The 23,454-nt window shown below is 51.8% G+C and overlaps 1 protein-coding gene across 3 annotated transcripts in view; it reads right to left on the reverse strand.

The window, feature by feature from the left end:
• The window catches only part of COLQ (collagen like tail subunit of asymmetric acetylcholinesterase), a 65,586-nt gene that overhangs the window by 3,094 nt on the left and 39,038 nt on the right, over positions 1 to 23,454 (reverse strand). For all 3 annotated transcript variants that reach the window (XM_068973580.1, XM_068973572.1, XM_068973575.1), the window contains 11 exons: positions 22,819 to 22,890; positions 20,988 to 21,050; positions 20,445 to 20,471; positions 19,786 to 19,830; positions 18,770 to 18,805; positions 15,511 to 15,591; positions 10,970 to 11,075; positions 3,594 to 3,733; positions 2,495 to 2,614; positions 2,065 to 2,185; positions 234 to 336 (listed from right to left, as the gene is read on the reverse strand). In XM_068973580.1, the coding sequence (XP_068829681.1) occupies positions 234 to 336; positions 2,065 to 2,185; positions 2,495 to 2,614; positions 3,594 to 3,733; positions 10,970 to 11,075; positions 15,511 to 15,591; positions 18,770 to 18,805; positions 19,786 to 19,830; positions 20,445 to 20,471; positions 20,988 to 21,050; positions 22,819 to 22,890 (914 nt within the window). The remainder of the gene's footprint in view (positions 1 to 233; positions 337 to 2,064; positions 2,186 to 2,494; positions 2,615 to 3,593; positions 3,734 to 10,969; positions 11,076 to 15,510; positions 15,592 to 18,769; positions 18,806 to 19,785; positions 19,831 to 20,444; positions 20,472 to 20,987; positions 21,051 to 22,818; positions 22,891 to 23,454) is intronic.

Raw genomic sequence — 23,454 nt, forward strand, 5'->3', positions numbered from 1 at the left:
AAGAGTCGGACACGACTGAGCGACTGAACTGAACTGAACGTGAGCTGGGGCTGCGTGTGACGTGAGCTGGGACTGTGTGTGACGTGAGTCGGGACTGCGTGTGACGTGAGTCAGGGCGCCGTCACCATTCCACAGTGTCCACAAAGCCCCAAGCAACCAGAGCTGCTCAGGAACATATTTGTGAAGGAAAGTGGGGAGCCCGGGAGCGGTCAAGCCCACGAGGAGGTCCCTACCCGGGGAGATAGGTCTCGCAGGTCAGGTGGCCGAAGTCAGCGCCGTCGCAGTCCTCCACGCCCCGGTGCCGGTGGCCGTCTCCGCAGTAGGCCCGGCGGCAGCCTGCGGGGACACAAGGGGGACACAGCCCTGAGGGGCCGGGGAGGGGATGGCCCGGGAGGACCACGTGGCTGCAAGGGCCCTCCTCTCGCACGGGGCCTTCCACAAGGGTCCAGACCCCAGCCCCACGGAAGGGGGCGCTGGCCCTGGTCCAGGCCTGCCGCACATCAGCCGAGAGCCCACCCCAGCCTCGTGTCCTTGTCCCAGCCTGGGGCGTGGATGCTGTCCCCCGTCGCGGGACCACTGCCGGTTCCTGCACGGCCCGGGTCGGGAGACCGCGGGCCCCGGGCTCAGTGATGGCCTTGGGGTGGGGGTGGAGAGGGGAGCAGCTCTGGTCTGTCTGCAGGGAGCCTCCAGGCGACCCTGTGTCCCCCTGGAAACCAGACCACGTCTTCCGCCAGCTCTGTTCTCGTCCGAGGGGAGGTGCCGGGAGCATGAACGCTCGTCTTTACAAGGGTGTCTGAGCCAATAGGGCTTGAGACCCTTAGGCAGTCCTTCCTGCCGTGTCACCTCCAGGAGCGCCCAGGGGCCTGCGGGCAGAGCCGTGGAACCCTAGGAGCCCGGAACCGTCAGGGGAAGAGCAGCTTCCTGGGAGAAGCAGCTGCTTTACCCACCGGCCCCATGTGCCCTGCTCCTCCCGCTGAGCTCTTGGCTGGCGAGGGACCTGCGCTGGGCACCTGCGCGTTCCTGGCCCCGAACCGGAGCCCAGGTCCTTACTGCAGGGCCCAAGAAGCCGTGCAGGGAAGGAGCGTCCGGCCCCAACGACACCCAGACCATCCCCGTGACGTCAGCTCACGGGATCTCAAGGCTTCAGCCGTCCATGCCCGTCACACCTAGTTTTCAGGGAAGCCCTCGGTCACCCCACTCACCGCGTAGCCGCCCCTCTGAGACAGGGTGACTTGGTGGCTTTCAGAGCCGCCTCCAAACTCTGCCTGGACTCTGAAGCTCGTGCTTTCCACCTCACCTCCTGCTTTCATCCCTTGACTTTTAAAAGAAGAGGGAACAGGGACGCTCCGGTGCTAGGCTGCCTGCCTGTCCCGGTCACATCCGTGAGCCTGAGGGCTGCTCGGCCGCCCAGTCCCCTAGCGCTCAGCTCCGAGGACTCCGTCTGCTGAGAGGGAGCCCGATTCAGAGTCTCGGCTTCTCCCATCGGCCTCTCAGACCTCTTGCACCACCTTTCTCTCTCGATGAGAATGTGGGTTTTGCCAAGAAGTAGGATTCAGGAAAAAAGGGAGGGCTCTGGGGCTTCTCTGGGGTCCAAACCCTCGACAGCAGCTCCATCACCATCCTTGGACGGTTCGGAGGGTTCACATCTGGCCTGAGCGAGGACGGTCATCCCCTCTAGCAGCCTAGCGCTGGCTCTGCTGCCGCTAAGTTGCTTCAGTCGTGTCTGACTCTGTGTGACCCCATAGACGGCAGCCCACGAGGCTCCTCTGTCCCTGGGATTCTCCAGGCAAGAACACTGGAGTGAGTTGCCACTTCCTTCTCCAATGCATGAAAGTGAAAAGTGAAAATGAAGTTGCTCAGTTGTGTCTGACTCTTAGTGACCCCATGAACTGTAGCCTACCAGGCTTCTCTGCCCATGGGATTTTCCAGGCAAGAGTACTGGAGTGGGTTGCCGTTGCTGGCTCTAGAACCATCTGAAACCAGCGTGGCCGGTGTCCAGGGCCTGGCCTGGTGCCAGCCCCGCGGTGGTGCATGCTGGCTCCCCCGGGGCCGGGCCCCACTCACGGATGCAGCCGTCGCCCGCGTCTGTGTTCCCGTCGTCACACTCCTCCCCCGACTGCAGGACCCCGTCCCCGCAGGAGCCGCGGTGGTCTCCAGGGTAGTCCCGAGGGTGGACAGGTGTCAGCTGGCCAGAGAAACAGCGCAGTTACCAGGGACAGTGTGCCAGGCAGCTGGGGACAGAGGCTCTGGGTGGGCACAGGGCGGTGGGGGCTCCTGTCCCAGGGCCAGAACTCTGTGCTTGGTGGGGAGGCTGGGCCACGGGGAGCCCCGTCTGGAGCCTGGACTCAGAGCGGAGGCTGCAGGCGGAGGCCCTGGGCCCAGAGAGCTCTCAGAGGCTGGGTGAGGGGGGTGCTCAACCCTCCACGGAAAACCCTGCGCCCGGCCTCCCCTTCCTTCGGAGGTGCGTCCCTCTGCGGAGCGCCACCTTGGGTACCTGGACGGGGAGCCAGCCAAAGCTGTCCTTGAAGTACAGGGACCTCTGGTCTCTGCGGAAGGCGATGGCGTTCTGGGTGTTCAGCCTCTCCAGTTCCTCCTGGTTGTTGACCACAAAGATCTGCGGGAGAACACACTGGTGAGGGTCCCGGAAAACACTTCCCCAAGGAGCAGGGCTTAAAGAGCCAGAGGAGGAAAAACAAGCCCTGTTGGGGGCTGGTGGTCAGTGGGGAGAGGGTTGGCATTTGCGCTATTGTGTCCCTCCTGAAGTGAGGGCTAACGATTCCCACATCCTCCCAACCTGGTTCAGAATGTTTGAGTTTGGAATAAAAATATCCACCAAGGTTTAAGATTTTTAAATCTTCAAAGTGTTACAAAGACTTCAATAAAAAGGTGATGTCATCTAATCAAGTATTTTAACATCTGGAAATGATTCTTAAAATTCTTACACTCAAAGACATTTATGACAATGCTATTATATGAGGGAAAAGCTTGGAGCACTTGATCCGTTTCTGAAAATAGGGCTCTGGTTAAATAAATCATAGCATAGCCACGTGATGCATGGATTATTATGTATCCATTCGAACGATGAATTTATGTCCAGGGTTTACTTCAAAGTAATCCAAAGGAGGGTGGGCTGTCTACATCAAGTGTAAAGAAGAAAGGAGATGAGCTGGGACTTGATCATTGTTGAACTTGGGTAAAGAGGACGTGGGGGTTCCTTAAACTATCTGTTCCGCTTTTGTATTTACTTGCAATGTTCCATAGTGTTTTTCTTAAAAAGAGACAGTCTAATGGTTAGCACTCAGTGCTTTCACTGTCAGAACCCAGGTTCAATCCCTGGTCAGGGAACTAAAATCCAGCAAGCCGAATGGCATGGCCAAACAAAAAAGACACAGAAAATGCTCCACTGTGGACCCACAATGTTATCTTGGTTTTCTTCTTTGGATTTCCCCCTTATTTTCCAGTTTCCTATAACAAGTTTGTGCCCAGTGTAACGGGGAAATAAATTTTGCTAAAAGGTCTTTACAAACCCCAGGGGGTCATCAATCACGTCCTGAGGGGTGAGCACCCCCAGATTCCTCCCAGAAGAGCCTTACCACTGGAACTCGTGGGGAGCTGGGCCCGTACACAGACTCCCCGTAGGAAGGGTTATTCACATTCATGGGGGGTCCACAAAGACATCTTCCTGGGGGCCCAGGAAATCCTCTTTCCCCCTTGGGTCCCATCACAAGTTGTCCTAGAAAGCAACAAACCGCTGTTAACAGAGCAAAGGAAAACAAAACAGCCCAGGGAGGCGTCAGCAAGTTTCACGACAGAAAGAAGCCTGATGTCCAGTGTTTCAGAGAGGTCTAGAGGAGACAGACTGGCACTCTGGCCCAAGCTGTGGGTCCCCTAAACACACTGAGTGCGGCAGCACCTTTGCCAACCCTGCTCCTCCCTTCCCTCTCTCTACAGTTCAGAGACTGGACATTCTTCTCCCCAGACCCCCTTGCCCCTGGAGGTCACCATGTGCCTCAGTGATGGCCAATGCAAGGTCTGTGGCGGGAGAAGGGTGGGCTTCTGGGGAAGTCTCTCCTGCTAAGGGAGAAGCAGGGCTGGATGGGGACATAGCTTCCTCCTTCTTCTTGCCTGGAAGACAGACATGATGGCTGGTGCTGCAGCAGCTGTGCTGCAACCCTGAAGTAAAATAAGCCAGCATACAGGGAAAGCAAGGGCCTGTGGGACCTGGGGCCCTGAGAGGGACACCCAGAGACTGGACCAAAGCCAGCCACTGTCTGCCCCTGGACTTCTTTGCTGTAGGAGCAAAACAATCCTCCTTTACGTTTGCGTGCTGCATTTCTTCCGTTGTGTCCAACTCTGCGACCCTTTGGACTGCAGCCCCCCAGGCTCCTCTGTCCATGAGATTCTCCAGGCAAGATTTCTGAAGTGGGTTGCCATGTCCTCCTCCAGGGGACTTTCCCCACGCATGGATGGAAAGACACCCGCGTCTCTTATGTCTCCTGCATTGACCAGCGGGTTCTTTACCACTAGCACCACCTAAGAACGTCTTACTGATGAGCATGTTACAGCTGATAACTTTCATTTTTAAAAATTCATTTTATTTTGTTATTATATATAGGGACTTTACAAAGGAAACTCTGAATGTGGGTTTCTTTGATTTCTTCTAGAAGAAAATGGGATGTTTGATAATGCTCAGCCTATTTTTTTCTCCCCTGATTCTGAGAAGAGTGTCTGAAAAAAGATATGATGGGAAAATTCACTCTCTGCAAGGTGGGAGACCTGCTAGGGCTGGTAATTCCCACCTTGACTTGTAAAGGCCCTGATGCCCAGACCACACTCCAGACCAATTCCATCAGGACTGCTGAGAAGGGGACTCAGGCAGCTGTGCTTTTCAACGCGCCGCCGGGCTTGGGAAATGGTCTTCGCACAAACCTCCTACAGACTGTCCTCCTCTCCAGCCTCCATCCCCCCTTCACCAGGCACCTCCTTGCTCTCTCCTCACCTGGGTTCAGGAAGCCTTCCTGAACCCTCCTGCTCCGTCCTGCTCACACTGAAGACAGTTCTGTGGCTCCCCACACTCTGTCTTACTGGCACGTGTCTGTGATTCTGTTCCCCATGAGATCATCAGGCCGGCTGCGTCTCCTGGAGGAGGGGACGCTCACCTCCACGAGGGCAGGCGGACGCCTGTTTTCACTCACCAGGGCGTGGCACCCAGCAGGGGACACAGTGCATGTCTGATGATTCGGATGAGCGAACCCAGATGAACTAAGCTCTTCAGAAAAGACTAGAGGTCCCACTCTAGTTGGTGGAAAAATGCCAGAGCCAGGGCCATCCAACAGGAAAAGATGGGCACTGAAAACAGAAATGAGTAGATACCCCTCCTTCTGGGAAGTTAAGCAGGGGCTTGGAGATGAGCCAGCTGTTGGTTTCAGGTTGGACAGCTGTGCCCAGGGCAGTCAGCAACTGGGGACATGTCTGCAGATCCCATGAGGGTGCGGAGAACATGACCCCGGGGGAGAGGTCTGGGTCAGAACCCTGCAGAGGCAGCTGCAGCGGTAGGAGGAGAGCCCCGCGGGGCCGCCCACACCCTGAGACTTCCTGAGCCGGTGGATAGGTTGGAATGCTGTCAGCCTTCAGGGAAAGGAGGCCCGCCAGCATCTTACACCAAGTTATGGTCATTCGTCCTAACAAGAAATACAGACACAGTCCGGGAGGAATGCCGGTCTCATGTTGGGAGAGAGACTCCACCAGCTCAGGAGTGTCCTGGGGAGTTTGCACCTGGGGCAGCTGAGATGGGAGTGCCCTGTAACCAAGGATGGGAGAGCGTCATCGGGGCCACCTTCCAGCTGCCTGTTCGATCCCAACTTTTCCTCCAGAACCATGGAGTCTGTCCCATTAATCCAGGGTGAGATTTGAATTCATGTCCACTTAACACTAGGAGACACATGTCCAAGAATTACTGATGCGTGCAGGAAGCTGGCAATTCCCAGGTACCACGCTGATTCACTTATGCCCTGTCTAGGGCAGGAAAGATTCCGCCAAATCCGTAATTTGGTTATTGCAAATTACATCTTCAAAGCCTTTTGGGGCTGTTCCCTCCTCCGGCCCCCAGCCCCTCTTTCTTGGTTACCTTGGGTCGTGACAAGCTCCCGCCTCCTCCTGCTCCCCAGCACCATCCTGCCCCCCTGGCACTGGGCACCACCAACAGAGGTGGCCTCGAGACAGGTCAACAGGATGTGGCGGGGAGCCTGCTTCCACCCCTCCCCGCCACTTCCTCCCAGCTGTCCAGGGGCATCCATTACATCTGCCCGATTCCTGCCAGGCTGCCCCGAACGGCACAGCCGCCTGAACTCCCCAGCCTCAGCCTCTTGGAACTTGTTTAGCGAGCAGCCTCTCCATCTCCTGGCAGCCAGAGGACCAGCTCTGCCTCTCTGCCTAAGGGGCCTCCCATCCCCACTGGCTGCTGCTGCGGTGGGAGCAAGTCCCAGAGGGGAATCTGGGAGAAGGCAGAGGAGTCCCGGGCCGTCCCATCACCCCTACCCCGCTCTGTCCCTGAAGAGGCTGCACAGCTGTGCGGGAGGGTCTCAGGACCGGGGGTCACAGGCGTACTTCAGACCAGGAGTGGCCACCAGTCCGCTCGGTGACTTCGGGGGATCTCTGAGGCTTGAAGTTCTCATCTACAAAGGGAGGGTGGGATCAGACCAGGGGAGGTTAACCTGGGGCCCTCAGAGCGTGAGAATATCCCAAGATGGATTTGGGACAAGGCGTCTGGAGCTCTGGGTGTAGGTAGACACATGTTTATTTCCCGAGAGTGGAACTTTATCAGGCTCTCAAAGGTAGTCTCAGAAATCAGTTTGGAGGCCGGTCCCAACTCGTGATGATGATCCAACTGGTCCCGTGCACAGGGAAGCTCTCTTCTAAATGCCCCCCTCTCCTACTGTCCCCAACCCCCAAAAGACACGTTTCCAAAGAGCAGGATTCTTGCCCCATTTTCTTCAGTCCCCGCACTCTGGGAGGTTCCACAGAGGGAACGTGACTCAAAGGAAGGCACAGGGAAGGACATCAGTCAAACAGCCCGCCCGTATCCTGCTTGGCTGCTGTGCAATGATCCAGGGGCCAGCCTGACAGCTAAAGGGGCCCAGGTGTGTAAGCACCGACAGGCGGGTGCAGGTGGGGACGCCAAGCTGACTCAGCCAGGGCCCTGCCTTGAGGACCTGCCACCAGGAGGACAAGGAGACACACCTGCAGGAAGTGGTCACCAGTGAGGGGCCGGTGCAGTCGCAGTGGGGACTGCTGCCCAAGGGAAGGAGACGGCCCATCAGGGTCCAGGGAGGGTGCAGAAGAGAGAGCTTGGAAGGAGGGGAGGAGGTGGTGGGGTGGACCTGGGGCTGACAGGAATGCTGCTTCAGGCCAGGTGTGCCCAGAGGGACTGTAGGAATATGCTCCCACTCAACGAGGAGCGGGGTCCTCTGGAGGACAGAGGATGGTGTAGGGGAGGGGGCAGGGAATGGGGCAACGCCACAGCAGGCGGACAGAGAAGGTGCTGGAGAGCCAAGGGGAGAACACAGGGCTAACTGGTCCTGCGGCAGGGACGGGCTGCAGTCCAGCCAGAGGCTGACAATCCGGCTGGCAGCCAAAGCAGCGGCTGAGGGTCTCCAAGCCCTGCCCTTCCCACCCCACCCCAGGCTTGACAGGGGAACCGGGATTCAAGTTGGATACACCGTGAGACCCCCGAGGTCTTCATTTGCAGGGATGCCACCCAACCACAGGCCCCCTGGCTATTCCTTAGTTCTGTGAGCTCTTAAATACCCCAGGAAGAAGAGGTGGCAAGAATACACAGAAGAACTATACAACAAGGATCTTCATGACCCAGATAACCACAATGGTCTGATCACTCACCTAGAGCCAGACATCCTGGAATGCGAAGTCAAGTGGGCCTTAGAAAGCATCACTACGGACAAAGCTAGTGGAGGTGATGGAATTCCAGTTGAGCTATTTCAAAGATGATGCTGTGAAAGTGCCACACTCAATATGCCAGCAAATTTGGAAAACTCATCAGTGGCCACAGGACTATTCCAATCCCAAAGAAAGGCAATGCCCAAGAATGTTCAAACTACCACACAATTGCACTCATCTCACACACTGATAAAGTAATGCTCAAAATTCTCCAAGCCAGGCTTCAACAGTACATGAACAGTGAACTTCCAGATGTTCAAGCTGGTTTTAGAAAAGGCAGAGGAACCAGAGATCAAATTGCCAACATCCGCTGGGTCATGGAAAAAGCAAGAGAGTCCCAGAAAAACATCTATTTCTGCATCATTGACTATGCCAAAGCCTTTGGCTATGTAGACCACAACAAACTCTGGAAAATTCTGGAAAAGATGGGAATACCAGACCATCTGACCTGCCTCTTGAGAAATCTGTATGCAGGTCAGGAAGCAACAGTTAGAACTGGACATGGAAAAACAGACTGGTGCCAAATAGGGAAAGGAGTACGACAAGGCTGTATATTGTCACCCTACTTATTTAACTTCTATGCAGAGTACACTGGGCTGGAGGAAGCACAGGCTGGAATCAAGATTGCTGGGAGAAATATCAATAACCTCAGACATGCAGATAACACCACCCTTATGGCAGAAAGTGAAGAGGAGCTAAAAAGCCTCTTGATGAAAGTGAAAGAGGAGAGTGAAAAAGTTGGCTTAAAGCTCAACATTCAGGAAACTAAGATCATGGCATCTGGTCCCATTACTCATGGCAAATAGATGGGGAAACAGTGACAGACTTTATTTTGGGGGGCTCCAAAATCATTGTAGATGGTGACTGCAGCCCTGAAATTAGAGAACACTTGCTCCTTGGAAGGAAAGTTATGACCAACCTAGACAGAATATTAAAAAGCAGAGACATTACTTTGCTGACAAAGGTCCGTCTAGTCAAAGCTGTGGTTTTTCCAGTGGTCCTGTATGGATGTGAGAGTTGGACTATAAAGAAAGCTGAGCACTGAAGAATTGATGCTTTTGAACTGTGGTGTTGGAGAAGACTCTTGAGAGTCCCTTGGTCTGCAAAGAGATCCAACCAGTCCATCCTAAAGGAAATCAGTCCTGGGTGTACATTGGAAGGACTGATGCTGAAGCTCAAACTCCAATACTTTGGCTACTTGATGCAAAGAACTGACTCACTGGAAAAGACCCTGGTGCTGGGAAAGACTGAGGGCAGGAGGAGAAGGGGATGACAGAGGATGAGACGGTTGGATGGCATCATCACTGACTCAATGGACATGGGTTTGGGCGGACTCCAGGTATTAGTGATAGACAGGGAGGCCTGGTGTGCTGCAGTTCATGGGGTTGCAAAGAGTTGGACACAACTGAGTGACTGAACTGAACTGAACTGAAATACCCCAGGAGCCAAAGCATCCCTTCCAAAGGCAAAACCTGGGCTCAGACCATGCTGTCAGTCTCTGGGGTTGGCAGCCCAGGGGCGTGGGCTCGAGGGAAGCGTCCTGCCTCAGAACTGAGGAGGGTGTCAGAACCGAGGAGGGAGAGGCCTGACGGGAAGAGCTTTCCTCTGGATCATCCAGTCGTCTCAGGGAGACAGTCTGGGCAGGGGCGCGGGCCGAGCTGCTGCTTGGCCAGATCCCCTAACAGACAGAAATGGGCGCGGCAGGATGTCATAGTGACTGATGCTTGACCTTCCCGATTTCAAGGGGGCGGCAAGACTGTGCTTTCTAGCCCTTGCTGAGAAACAGGTCATATCAGAAGACGTTTGTATTCTTTTCTCAAAAGAGGGCAGCGTTGTATGAGGACCAAGAGGAGGAAGGGGCTGGAGGTCAGAAGAGGAGAGATCACCCGAGACATGGGAGGACAGGGACCCCAAAGCCTGGAAATAAGGAGACCCCTAATCTCAGGAGGAACGGCTGTGGGGTGCTCCTGGGAAAACTGACCTTTGAAAACCAGGATTCCCAGGTTTGGGGATGGTCTGACACCTGTGCCTGGCATGAAGATAGTGGTCCCCCCTCTGACCACGTGGCCTCGGGCAACTGGTTTCAGAGGTGAATGGGGCCGGTCAAGGGCCGGAAGGACCTCCTGTGATATCCTTTCACCCTAACCCCCCAGGATCTCTGCCCCACTGCTCTGTGACAGCTGAAGAAGTGGAGAGAAACCCATTAACGTGCAAGGCTGACTTTCCCCAGCATCCTAGCTGGTTGCCGTCTCAGGGCCAGTTTTCATTTGGTTTCAAGGATCTAACAGAATGACATTTCTTGACCATCCCATGGTGTGGTTGTAAATATTTTCCCACAAACACAGTGGGGAAAAGCGCACTTTGGAATTTTTAAATACCTTCATTTTCTTAAGAATTAGAATAAAATTTTTGGTTCCTTTTGCATAACTGAAAACAATGGATCTTACACGGTCAGTAAACAGTATTCATCTACATAAACACAGCACCTAGAGATGCGATGTTAATACAGAGGATGTGCTGTGTACACACCAAATAAAAGGCTTAGCTCCTCAAATCAAACAAAGTAAAACAAGGCAGCGGTGTACCTATGGCCTCTTCAAGGGAGACTTTCATTTCTTTGTAATAATTTCTTTCCATATTCAGTGCAAATCTATAAGGACTCTGTCATAATGCTGTGTAAGATAGGAAAATTTGCCATGTCATCTTTCCTCTGAATTGCTTGGAGCCATGAGATGTTTTTTTTATAAAGAGGTGTTCGCTGTTGAAGTAACTAGCTGGTTATTTTTCACTTCATGTATAAATGACATCACCAATGTGATTTCTTTTTTCTTTTTCTCTCCTCTATTTGTTCTCCAAAATGCTAAATCAAAACCATAATAGTGTTTATCTCCCTTGTGTAAAACTCGAATAAGCCAAATGGTGGATAAATTAGAAGTGTATTGAATTGCCTCAGGCATTTCAAGTCCGGCCTCTGCTGGACTCCCTCTGGGACCAGGTGAAGCAGTGAAGTTCTTACCTGCAGAGGGGGGACCTGGGGGGCCTGGGAGACCCGGACGGCCAGGTGGACCAGAAGGCCCAGGTTTGCCTGGGGGGCCTGTCATGCCGCTATCTCCTTTCTGCCCCTGACGGAGAAAAAGGCAGAGCCCGTTATAAGAGCAGGACATTGCAGACCTTCTTCCCCAGTCGGCTCTCCATTGGCAACCAGCTTGTACTTTGGAGCAAGCGCTGGAGGAAGAATGCACTCCTGGAGGTCACCAAGCTCATAAAAAGCTCAGGGCAAGCAACATTTGAGACAGTGCTGGGTGCAAGTTTATAGATACCCATTTTTTTTTTATATTGGGGTATAGTTGATTTACAGTATTGTGTTCATTTCCATGGTACATCATAGTGATTCAATTGGTTTTTTAAAAAAGATTATGTTCCATTATAGGCCATCATAGAATACTGAGTAGAGTTCCCTGTGTTATACGCTACATCCTTGTTGCTTATCTGGTTAATGTATAACAGTGTGGGTGTGTTAATCTGCCCCTCTCCCATCCATCTCCCCTGGTAACCCTAAATTTGCTTTCTATGGCATGTGACTGCAGATGGGAACGATCCAACCCACCCTCTCTCTGGCGGGTGCTCCTTCTGCCACTCATCAGACCATTTCTGTTTTATCACAAGAGCTCTTCCCACCCTGTGGTCCCTTGTGCTTTCAGGATAAAGACACAGCCCCTTCCTTTAGCCTCCAGAGCCATGCATGGCTGGACTTTCCAGGCTCATCCCAGCCTTTTGACATTGTTGGTCTTCAAGAGCACACGCCTTTTATTTGGCTTCTCAAGACTCTTCTCTCTGCCCCAAACTGCTCTCCCCTCCCTTCTGCCTAGATAACTCCCTCCTATCCTTCCACTCCCAGCAAAAACACCACTGAGGCTTCCCTGACCCCTCCTGGCCCAGGCAGTTCTCCCTGGCACAGGCCCTTTGTCTTCACAGCCTTCACCCCTGATCAGAGCTACAGTTGGTCTGTGGTCATTTCATCCATGTCCCTCCATGAGACAAGCTCCCCGCAGGCTGGAATCTGTCTTGCTCACCTCCCTTCCCCAGATCAAGCAGGGGAGGAGGAGAAGCTGAACACAGAGTGGATGTGGTTTGTTGGCTCTAGGTTGGGAAATCTGGCTTGTCATTGGTCCATGAGACCCTGGGTAACTCAGGGCGTTGCTCTGTGCCCGTTTTCTCATCTGTGAAAGGCGGCCAGGCAATATACACCTGCATAGGCTTGTCACGAGGCTGGCAAAGATCTCAGAGGTGAAAACGTGGTTTGCATAGAACCAAGGGCTTCATGGGCCAAGCTGATTATCATAGCAGCTGGCTTGGTTTCATCTTTGCCCCACAGTGAGAAAAGTCCTGACTCGTAAAGAGACGTGTACCTGTATCTTTCCATGTCGGATGCACTCTGCTGTCTGCTCTTGGAGGGTTAAGAGCACACATCTCCCCCGGGGGTTCCCTTAGGAAAGACCCCAGAAACCAAGGCTGGCACACCTGCAGAGCTGCCCCCGAGCCATTGGCTGACTGTCCCTGCCTGGGCCCCGACCACAGCGCTGACTAGAGCCGAACAGCTTTGGACGGGTCCTCTTCACACAGGTGTGCTGGGGCTGCCTCGCCCACCTGCTGAAATGTAAATCTTTCCAAGCCTGGGGGGCAGGCCGGCCGAGCACGCCTTTCAACCACCATGTGACGTGTGACCTGCCACGTTGCCCACGTGGCCCTGGGGGCTCTCTCAGCACTGTGCAAGGAGTTCTTAAATCCTTCATGTGGGATGGCAAGGTCAGAGTTTGTCTCCAACTCCATCCCAAGGGAGGGAGTCTTAAGCCTTGCCCGAGCCTTAGCAATCTGTGAGGCCACTAAGACGATTCCCCTCGCAGATGACACAGGAAGTCACACTGTCTTAATATAGCCGCAGTGAAGGCTCGTTTATCTAACAGCCACATCGGCTGGCTCTGAGCACAGGAAGTGACACAGCTCGAAGAAGCTGGAAACCCTCCTCATCCTGACCTCAGCGGTAACAGAATGTTCTGCTTATCGGTCATCTGCTTGGATCAGCCTCGCCTCTGTGAGCAGGACACACTGAGCAGTGCTTTCCAGGAAAATGCTCCTTGGTGCGTTGGTGCACAAAGTCTGGGGATTCCCATCCAGGAGGCCGCCGTGTCTCTGGGATGGAAGCCGTGTGTGATACACTCGTGTGGTTTTCCTGGGCCTGCCCAAGTTCAGCCTGGAAGCAGGAGGCTGAGGGGAAGGTGTGGTGTGGGGAGACTGGTCTCAAGTTGCCAGCTCCTGTCCCTGCTGGGGAGCTGGCTTGGCTGGGGGGGTCCCGGGTGGTCATGCCGCTTCCCTGGTCCCTGGTTTCCGGGTGACTACATGCAAAAGAATTGGGTTGGTGGGCTCTTCAGTCCTTCTGGATCTGAATTTCGTACTCCTGGAGCCACTTCTGGATTTCTGATTCCAGGATCTGGGTTGTTTAACCTCCAGAGACTCTTAGCACCACGGCTCAACAAACACCCTATGTATAAGACTCTATTAGGCAAATAATTCATGACAAAAAGAAACCATCACGTCCATCCCCCAAGGCCAGCCAGGCAGGCTGGGGTCGAAGTGGCACTCAGGTGTCTATAAAGTCTTGAAGGAAGATGAGTCCATATTCCTAACTGAGCTCCCAGATGTGGTTCTGGTGTCGTCTTTAAGATGGCTCCAACACAATCATTCTCAACAGGGTCAAGAAATAGACTTCTTGGCTTCTGCTCTGACCCGGACCAGACAAACACTATCCGAGGAAAGACGCAGATGACAGAAGCCAAGCGGCTTCTTGAATCCCAAGCATAACACCTTCTGGATGGAACACGGCCATAGGGGAGAAAATGCTTTCTTTTTAAAAAGGATTTTTCCCTTGTCTTTCTTTTTCTGAGCCTAGTTTTTAGGAAACTGTTATCTGTGGCCTCATGGCAAAGCCACGCCATGCTACCCATGGTAAAGCTTTAGAAACTGACCTGGAACTGTGTGACTTCAAGAGGCACCATGGATGTGCTTCCCTGGTGGCTCGGAGGCACTCAGGGGGCACAAGTGTGACGTCTGGTCCAGGAAGATCCCCTATGCCGCCAGACAAGCAAGCCCATGTGCCACAGCTTCTGAGCCCGTGCACCAAAACTACTGAAGCCTACGCGCCTAAAGCTCTGCAACAGGATAAAGCACCGCCATGAGAAGCCCACACACACCGTAACAGACAGCTCTCACCACAGCTGGAGAGATCCTGCACACAGCCACAAAGACCCAGTGCAACCGAAACAAACAAAAGTCATCGTGGAAGCTGATTCAGCAGGTCGGACTCTATGTCGTTCCTAAGGTCACTTTGAAAAGACTGTGGTTCTGAGTTCTGATGCACACGAGACTTGTGTGGACCTTTAGAAGCAACAACCCACCCTGAAGCCTCGGTTGTATATCAGAGTCTTTGGGAGGTAAGGGCTTGGTGGGGAGGAGAGACACACGTGGAAGGCCACCACTGCACCCGGGGGAGGGCATCTATATTGAATCAGCCCCCAGGTGATTCCAATGTAAGCTAGAGTCTGAGAACCGTGGATCTAGCCTAAGGAAAGAATGGGAACGTGCCCCCACGCATTCACTCCTCAGCATTATCCATAATCCGGTTAGGCTTCTCTTGTCCGAGCAATCTTCTGGTCCCTCATTTACTAAAATCTGATGCAGAGGTTTTAAAAGAAGTGTTTTAAAATACTTAATGAATGACGTAACAAGTGAAAATGCATATGTTGTGGTTTTTAATTAAAATTTAGGATAAATATAAAGGTATATGGGTCATAAAAGGAACAAATGGCTAGAGATTCCACAGGAAGGAAGACTTCCAACGTGGTAACAGGGTTATACCTGGACGTTAGGTGCTTAGGTGCTCTCCTTCCTAGTGTTCTGAACTTCCCGTTTTCCACGATGCTCATTTAGTACATGTATAATGGGAAAGGAGGTAAAAAGCCAACAGAGTGGAACCAAAAGAGTAAGGGACACATGTCTCATTCAAAGGGGTGAGCTTTTCCGAGGCCCTGGGGACGGTCAAAACCCAAGAGCCTGCTGACCAGGGGAAGGAAAGCGTTCCCTAAGCCCTGGATAGTGGCAATAAAGAGAGTCATTTACAAATGGGGGTCCTGAGGGAGGAGAAATGCCCTGTTGTTGAGACCTATAAGACCCTTGAACAGCCGGAAATATCTGGGCTGGTTCCAGAAGTCCATCTGTGTCTGGGACACTGAGGCAAAAAGCAGGTTTTTGTGGGGTCAGTGGTCTTGGTGGAGACAGACCTGTTCTTGTGAACTGAAGGCCCACTCCTAGCTTCAGCACTGGACACAGCTAATTTTGAGCATTCCACCCCATCCCCCTCAAACTCAGCTAACCTAGGGAGCCCAGGTGCCCTGCCCCCCAGCCCAGAGGGTGCTGGAGACCAGACTATGTGCCCAGAAGGTCCCTAACCCACTCTGCCCCCCACACCCCCACCCCAGATCCGGTTAGCCCTGGGATCCATACCTGCTTGCCTCGTTTCCCTGGTCTGCCTGTGGGCCCCCGGTGGCCGGTGAGCCCAGGCTCGCCCTTCGGCCCCATTTCTCCCTGGAAAGAAGAAAGAGAAGCAAGAGAGGGGTGGGGCTCGAGGCTCTGGCAGAGCTCCAGGTCAATCCACCCCCTGCACGGGCCATCTCCTCCGTCACTCTATTCTAGGCAGGCTGCTGCAGGAGGTTGGGGGAGCGATAGGGGATAGGGTCGTGTGAGAGGGAAAGAGGTTCTTTGAGGAAGAGGAAGGGAAGGAGCAGGTTACCCAGGTGAGGTTATCATCTGAGAGATTCGGAGGCTGGGCAGCACACAGTTTGGTTCCCAAGTCCCCAGCCCCCAAGCGGCCAGAGTGGGAGGTACCTGCATTTGAGTCCCCTGTGTCTGTGCCTGGGACACGATCGGGGAAACTGCTCTTTCTTAGTTGAATTTTTATGTTGTGTTTTTAGCATAAATTCAAATCTCTGAGGTTTTTGAATAATCAGACACAGTTTCGACAGCTGTCGTCTTTGGGAAGCTTCTGCCATGTTAGCTACATCCCCGTCCTATGCATCCTTAGTCGCTCAGTCATGTCCGACTCTTTGTGACCACATGGACTATAGCCCACCAGGCTCCTCTCTACATGGGATTCTCCAGCCAAGAATACAAGAATACTGGAATGGGTAGCCCCTAACCCTAACCCTAATCCCACTCCAATACTTTGGCCACCTGATACTAAGAACTGACTCACTGGAAAAGACCCTGATGCTGGGAAAGATTGAAGGCGAGAAGAGAAGGGGACGACAGAGGATGAGATGGTTGGATGGCCTCACCGACTCAATGGATACGAGTTTGGGTACACTCTGGTAGTTGGTAATGGACAGGGAGGCCTGGCGTGCTGCAGTCCATGGGGTCGCAGAGTTGGACATGATTGAGAGACTGAACTGAACTGAACTGAGCCATTGCCCTTTCCAACAGACATTCCTATTCTTCAGCAAAAATCTGGTTGGCATTCCACCTCGCTTCCATTTGATTCAGAGAGAAACACTTTGTGGGACAGATGTTCCAGACACGTGTTCAGATTCTTAATACAATTATTATAAATGGCATGGAAAGCAACCTAAGCCATGTGTGTGTGCCAGGTCACATCAGTCATGTCCAACTCTGTGTGACCCCATGGACTGTAGCCCACCAGGCTCCCCTGTCCATGGTTCTCCAGGCAAGAATAGTGGAATGGGTAGCTGTTCCCTTCTCCTGAATGTAAGCCATATTCCCAATTAAAAAGCAAATGCACCAACTGCAGAATTCGAGAGTTTAAGGTCAGCCTTTTGTAAAACTGGTCTCTGCATCTCAGGCCATCCTCTCCTTCCCTGTGTTCTTCTAGGATTCCAGGCCCACCTGTGGCTTCTTTGGCTCATGAACCCACAGGGCAGCCTTCTTACCTGCAGGAACCCCTGCATACCCCAGAAGGTACCACACAAACTAAGTTTTGCACCAGCAGCTATGAAAATTTCTGCTCGGCAGCAGCCAGTGCCTGTGAAGAGCTTCCCTAACCACTTAGACGATAATAAACACCCAGACAACTTCTCCCAGGGACGCCAGAGGAGGTACAACACAATGGAAAATTCCAGGGAACACCAATTCACAGTGAGGATCAAGCATAGAGCTCTGAAATTACCTGCTGGTTCAGCCAGTGTAATGAATTTGTCAAGCTACCAACATCCTGCTTCACCAAGAACTGTCCTTAAACCTATGATTTCTTTCCCATCTGTCATGCTCTTCAGCCTGCATGGATAAGGTGGATTCTCTGCGACTATGGAGATGTTTGCACAATTTTCTTTGGCTGTTTAGAGGAGGCTGAGAGATGCCTTGCTTGTCTGGGAGAAAACAGGAGCATAAACAGCATAATTTTTTGGAAAAGATTGTCTGAAGGAAGTGTGGTCCTTCTCCTCACCAGTTGGAAGCAGCCAGTAATATCTTGATTTAATTTCTCTCTGAAGACCTAATTATGGTCATCACATTACCTCTGTCTTAAACAGGCTGCATGGGAGGCAGGGAGAACTCGCTATGGAAAGTCTAGCAAATGAAACAGAAAACAGAGAAGCTGTCATATTTAATTTTACAGGAGTGTATTGCTCTCTGATACACAGAATGAAAACCTAGACTAAGTATTTTAAAATAAAATTGTTTTTCTCTGTAACATTCCCTTTCATTTGCTTATATAATTAATCTCTTTTCAACCCAACACTCTATGTAGGTAGCAGAAACAGAGCTTTTGACAGCTTTGGGCAGTGATAAATGATAATAACTTCAGATGATTGAAATAATTTGAATATAATCTACCAATGGGAGAAAGATATAATTTGTTCTTTCAAGCAAGGAAAATAAAATTTTAAGCTGAACTTGAAAACAATTTAGAATTCTAAGAAAGCATCCCACTTGCCTGTTGGAAGAATATCATGCCCTGAGGTTTAGACAAAAATAAGTTTCCAATGTTAATGCCTTAACAACATGCCGAGGACCCACCGTTGCAACGGTGATTGTCCTAAGTGGTCGTCTAAGCACCCTTTCTCTTTATTGTCTGACACTGCCCTCGCCTTCACGCCTGAGTTCTTTTCCCCAGACCCTAACCTTAAATATGAGTTAAAAAAAATCTGTCAGTCAGTTGCCACTTTCGCAGGTTTTAGTATATCTGACACCACTCTGTTAGTCAATGAATACTTTTTCTTTAAGTCAACCAACCAAACTCCTTTTTAATAAGCCTTGTCCTAGCAAGATATCCATGAAATCCTACTAAGTACTTAAATAAATATTACATTTAACTGTCAAATTAAAAACACGTTCGCTGTCTCCTGCTGAAGCAACTCTGCATTCCTCTGGCAGTGCCTGTCCCCTTCTGAAGGAGTGCTGAGCTGGGTGCCATCAGAAGTGGCCTTGAACCCTCATCAGGGCCCTGGCCGCTGCAGCTCCAGTCTGAGTCCCGGGGCCCAAAGCTTTCTGCTTTTGAACCGTCTGATAGCCCCCTGACAGACAGGAGACACAGAGAAGCCATCTCTCTTCTCAGGTAGGGAGTCCCTTCCTCCTCTGAGTCAGAGGGAGGTCTCACCAATACGTTTGGCGACTTGCTCCCCTTTCAAACAGGAACTTTCCACAAAGAAACCCACTTCTTGGGCCTGATGGATGAAAGGCAGACCTCTTTTTGCTGTGCTTGGAGGATCTAACTTGCTACTGAAGGCTAGTTTTACTACTTCTGAGTACTTACTTTCTGCCCCAACATTCCAGGAAATCCTGGGAAACCCTGTGAAGAGAAAAACAAACATAATGACTGCTTCTGAAATGATGCTTGAAAAGGCCGAGGAAGAACTCGGTCAGCCATTTTCAAGATAAGGCCCCAGCAGTCAGCCAGCCAACCAGTCAGTCATCCAGCTAGTCAGGCATCCAGTCACTCAGTCATTCAGCCAGCCAGCCAGTCAGCCAGCCATTCAATCAATCAGACAAGAATTCATTCATTCAGCCAGTCAGCTAGCCAGTCATCCAGTCTGCCATTCCTTCATTCTTTCAGCCAGTCTGCCATTCATTCACCCAGCCAGTCAGCCAGCCAGTCAGTCATTCAGTCAGTCAGCAGCCAGTCAGCCAGCCAGCCAGTCAGTCATTCAGTCAGTCAGCAGCCAGTCAGCCAGCCAGCCAGTCAGTCATTCAGTCAGTCAGCCAGCCAGTCAGTCAGTCATTCTGTCAGTCAGCAGCCAGTGAGTCAGCCAGCCAGTCAGTCATTCAGTCAGTCAGCAGCCAGTCAGCCAGCCAGCCAGTCAGTCAATCATTCAGTCAGTAAGCAGCCAGTCAGTCAGTCATTCTGTCAGTCAGCAGCCAGTGAGTCAGCCAGCCAGTCAGTCATTCAGTCAGTCAGCAGCCAGTCAGCCAGCCGGTCAGTCATTCAGTCAGTCAGCAGCCAGTGAGTCAGCCAGTCAGTCAGTCATTCAGTCAGTCAGCAGCCAGTCAGCCAGCCAGTCAGTCATTCAGTCAGTCAGCAGCCAGTCAGTCAGTCATTCAGTCAATAAGCACCCAGTCAGTCAGTCAGCAGCCAGTCAGCCAACCAGTCAGTCAGTCAATCATTCAGTCAATAAGCACCCAGTCAGTCAGTCAGCAGCCAGCTAGTCAGCCAGCCAGTCAGTCATTCGGTCAGTCAGCAGCCAGGCAGTCAGTCAGTCAGCCCACAAGATGGGGATTGGTAGGGGATGTCACTTCTGTGGTAGTTTATCATTTCTATGAAATGCCCATTACCTTTTCTCCTTTGGGACCCAAGTCACCCCTTTCACCTCTGGATCCCTAAGAGGAAACCATAGGAGAGAGTCAGTGAGTTGACTCCTAGGGAAAAAATGAGCATTTTTAACTGAAAACACCGTAGGTCAGCGCCCTTACTTCCCTTAGAAGACTGGGTATGCCCAGGAAAGGCTTTCTTTATGAGATACCTCCTATTTGGACCCCCCAAAACTGCTCACATTAATAAAAGACACGCCACAGAAAATTCTGGGTCCTAGATTTTCTCCTATCTTCTAGGAAATTTGTCCTCAGGGTGTGGCTGGATTTTTCACTCCATGTTTGACAGACAGTGAGGCTGTGTCGTAGAAGCATGGCCTAAGTCACGCATCTACCATCTTCGCCCAGCTCCCCCTGCCAGGTGTGTTCATGCTGCAGCTGGCACAACCTCCAGCCCCTACCTGCTCCACGTGGCGAGCTTCCACCTCCACTGGGAGCACCTCCCTAACCCACCCGTCCTGGCTCGGGGGCCCTCACTTCTGTCTCATGGCCCACTGACAAAGGACAGGGTAACATCGAGAGGTGGCAGCTGCAGCCACTGACTAAAGAGACCCCTGGGCCCCTGCTCTGCACATCACAGACCCCAGACTCGGCTCCGAGGAGCCATAGAGACAAGCACGAACCTTTTCCCCTCTGGATCCAGGGTAGCCCTAAAAGAAAGCAAAAGGCACATTGACAGTCAGCCCTGTAGGACCTCCAGGTCTGGTGTAAGAGTGGAAGGAACCCCTGGATGGGGTGGTGGGATATGTCTCCACACTGGGCTGCACGTTCTAGGGCGAGGGTCAGGGGAGGGTTGCAGCAGTGAGTATAAAGATGACCCTGAGGGTTGTGTTTATCCCAGGCCTAAAAAGAGCATTGCTTTCCTTAACCCCCATCCCCAAAGGCCCAAACGAAAGGCTTCCATCTGCTTTGTTGCCCAGAGGCTTGACCTCATTGTCCAAGAGAACAGCAGGAATGGCCTCCCTCTGCCCCGTGTCCCAGAGCACTCCCCCCTCACCCCCGCCAGGGCTAGTAAAGATAAGCACAGCCTGACACCAGCCTCTCCTACATCTGTGATAATCCCCAGCCCAGGACGGCAGTCACCCAGTCCCCACTCTATAGACACCAGCTGCTCCAGAGCCTTAATCAGAAGACCTGGAACCATCTATCTGGACCAACACACTGACCTTGGAGCCCATTGGTCCTCTTGACCCTGGCAAGCCCATCAGACCCAGGTCACCTTTTTCACCCTGTGGGAATCACAAGAAGAGGGGGAAAAAAAGACCTCCAGTGACATTTCCTAGAGAAACTGAACCAGGAGAGCCATAGGCAAGATCAGGATGGAGCTGGGGATATCGAGGCTGGCCTGTGAATCTGAGGACCCCAAATGCTCCCTTGTTCACTCCCAGGGGTCCAAGGCTACAGACTCCAGGCTTCATTCTGGTATTTGTCATGAAATGTAGAAGGAAATTGTCCAAGGTAGAGCAGCTCTCCAAACCAAATGCTCACTCATGTGTTATAAATGAACTGACATTTGATCTTCTCCCAGAGAGGGTTGGGAAAGGGCGGGGAAGAGAGCACGCAGGCACTTGGGTACTCAAAGGACAAGGTAAATGTGCCCCAAAAAGCTACATCTGCTCTGCTGTCTGTATAGGGAGGGCCTTTCAGATGTTTCCGTATACTCTTACCCTAGGTTTGCGGCCAAGCGGAGTGACCGTTAACCTCTGAGTGGAAGCGGGGGATGGGATCCATGGACGGGATCTGTTACCCTTCAGAATGGTTTACAGTTGGAACTTTTAGTACCTGCCATGCTAAAAAACTTTAACCAGCACTAAACAATAGAAATATAAGGTGAGCCACATACTTAATTTAAAATTTTTTAGAAGTCACCTTAAAAGTAGAACTAAACGGATGAGATTAACTTTAAAGTTAAACACTAAATTTACTCTAATTAATCTAATTATTAATCACTATTTAATAATCCAATTATTTTAAACACATCATCAATGTAAAAACTATCCATGAGAGTTTTATATTTGATTTTTCACAATAAATATTTGAAATCTGTTGTGTATTTAACATTTAAATCATACCTCAATTCAGGTGTTAAATTTTCATCTACATTACTTGATCTGTATTAGATTTCATAAAATTTATAGTTAAAAAAGCAGATTTCAACTCAAGTTGCTCAAAAATACTTAAATGTTTTCAAATAACTGAATTGAGTAAAGATTTTAAAACTCAAACTTAAATTAATTAAAATTTCATTTCCTCAGTTGCACTTGACACATTTCGAGGGCTCAATAGTCACATGTGGCTAGTGGCTGCCATATTGGATGGTTCAGCCTTCTATACAGTGGATTTTTAAGAAAATATCCTTGGAACTTTTCCTAAGATGATTGGGAACAATTTTCTAGTCTCATAATAAATGCAGCCAACGCGTCAGAGCAGATGGTGACATTTCCCTGCCCACCCCTGACTTCTGCAGGTCAGTTCTAAGTCATGGCCTCTGAACACAATAGTCTACAACCAAAATGTGTAGAAAGACATGTGTGTGGGTATGTCAGCTGCTCCTCACCTGTCTGAGGAAGGGGATTTCCCCAGCATTTAGCGATCCACCTGGGAATGCAGGATTTCCGTGGTTCCAGGCTCCAACTCCCTTGCCCTCACCCTCCAGCCCCTGCCCAATAAGTATGACGGGCCAACAGCCTTCCAGACATGAGCTTCTTTGGGGTCATCTCAGGGAGCCAAAGAATTGTGAACTAACTCTCAGGACGGAGCAGGGCAGGGCTCCAGGAAGGAGGCAGCAGGCCCTTGTTTCTCCTCCTGCAGGAGCAGCTGTGGGACTGACTGTGGTCTTGTGGAAGGGAGGAAGTTTTGGGGCCCTCTGGGCGGTCCTTGGGCTCTCTCCTTTCTCCCTGTCTTGAGGAGGTTGAGTTTCGCTGACTGTGCCAGAAGACAGGGGAGCTGCCACCTCCTCCCCTCGAGTTTTGATGCCCTGAGAGCCGCCACACTTACCCTGGGGCCTTCAGGGCCAGGCCAGCCAACAGGCCCAGGCATGCCAGGAACTCCTGGGGGGCCGGGTCTGCCCTTCAAAGACAGAGAATCAAAGTTAGGACTATTGGACTTGTTCCCCTCCCTCTGAAAACAGATTTGTCTCTGTGGCCTGGTAGGGAGTATGGGCCCAAGTATGGCCCCAGGATGCTCATCCCAACCTCCAAAGACTCATGGCCTGGAAAGCTGGGCCTCTCGGATGGGAGTTCAAGCCCTCAGTATCACATGACGTCGACGAGATTGTTCTATTTAAGAAATGGAAGGTGGTGGGAAGGAGCTCTAAACGTCTCAGTCCTTTGACCACTATCACCCACCCACACATCCCCTGCATTCCAAGGAGGCAACGTAGAAGGGGAGGATGAGGTTTAGGGGAGTAGCGACAGAGGCTGGGCCCTTTCCCTTGAGGTCTTTCCCCTGCTCAGCGTGCCCACCTCCCAGAGGATGCCTTCCTTGCCATAACAACTCACTCCTTCCTGCAACCTGCACATGTGGGTTTGCTGGGAGCTGCCCACCAACTGATGCACCACCCTTGCTGAAGCCAACAGCCCAGCCCCCTTACATCAAGGTGAGGCAGGACAAATTCTCTGTTGCCATTCCCAC

The sequence above is a fragment of the Capricornis sumatraensis genome, chromosome 1 (assembly GCF_032405125.1).
Source record: "Capricornis sumatraensis isolate serow.1 chromosome 1, serow.2, whole genome shotgun sequence".
In the NCBI taxonomy this organism is placed as follows: Eukaryota; Metazoa; Chordata; class Mammalia; order Artiodactyla; family Bovidae; genus Capricornis; species Capricornis sumatraensis.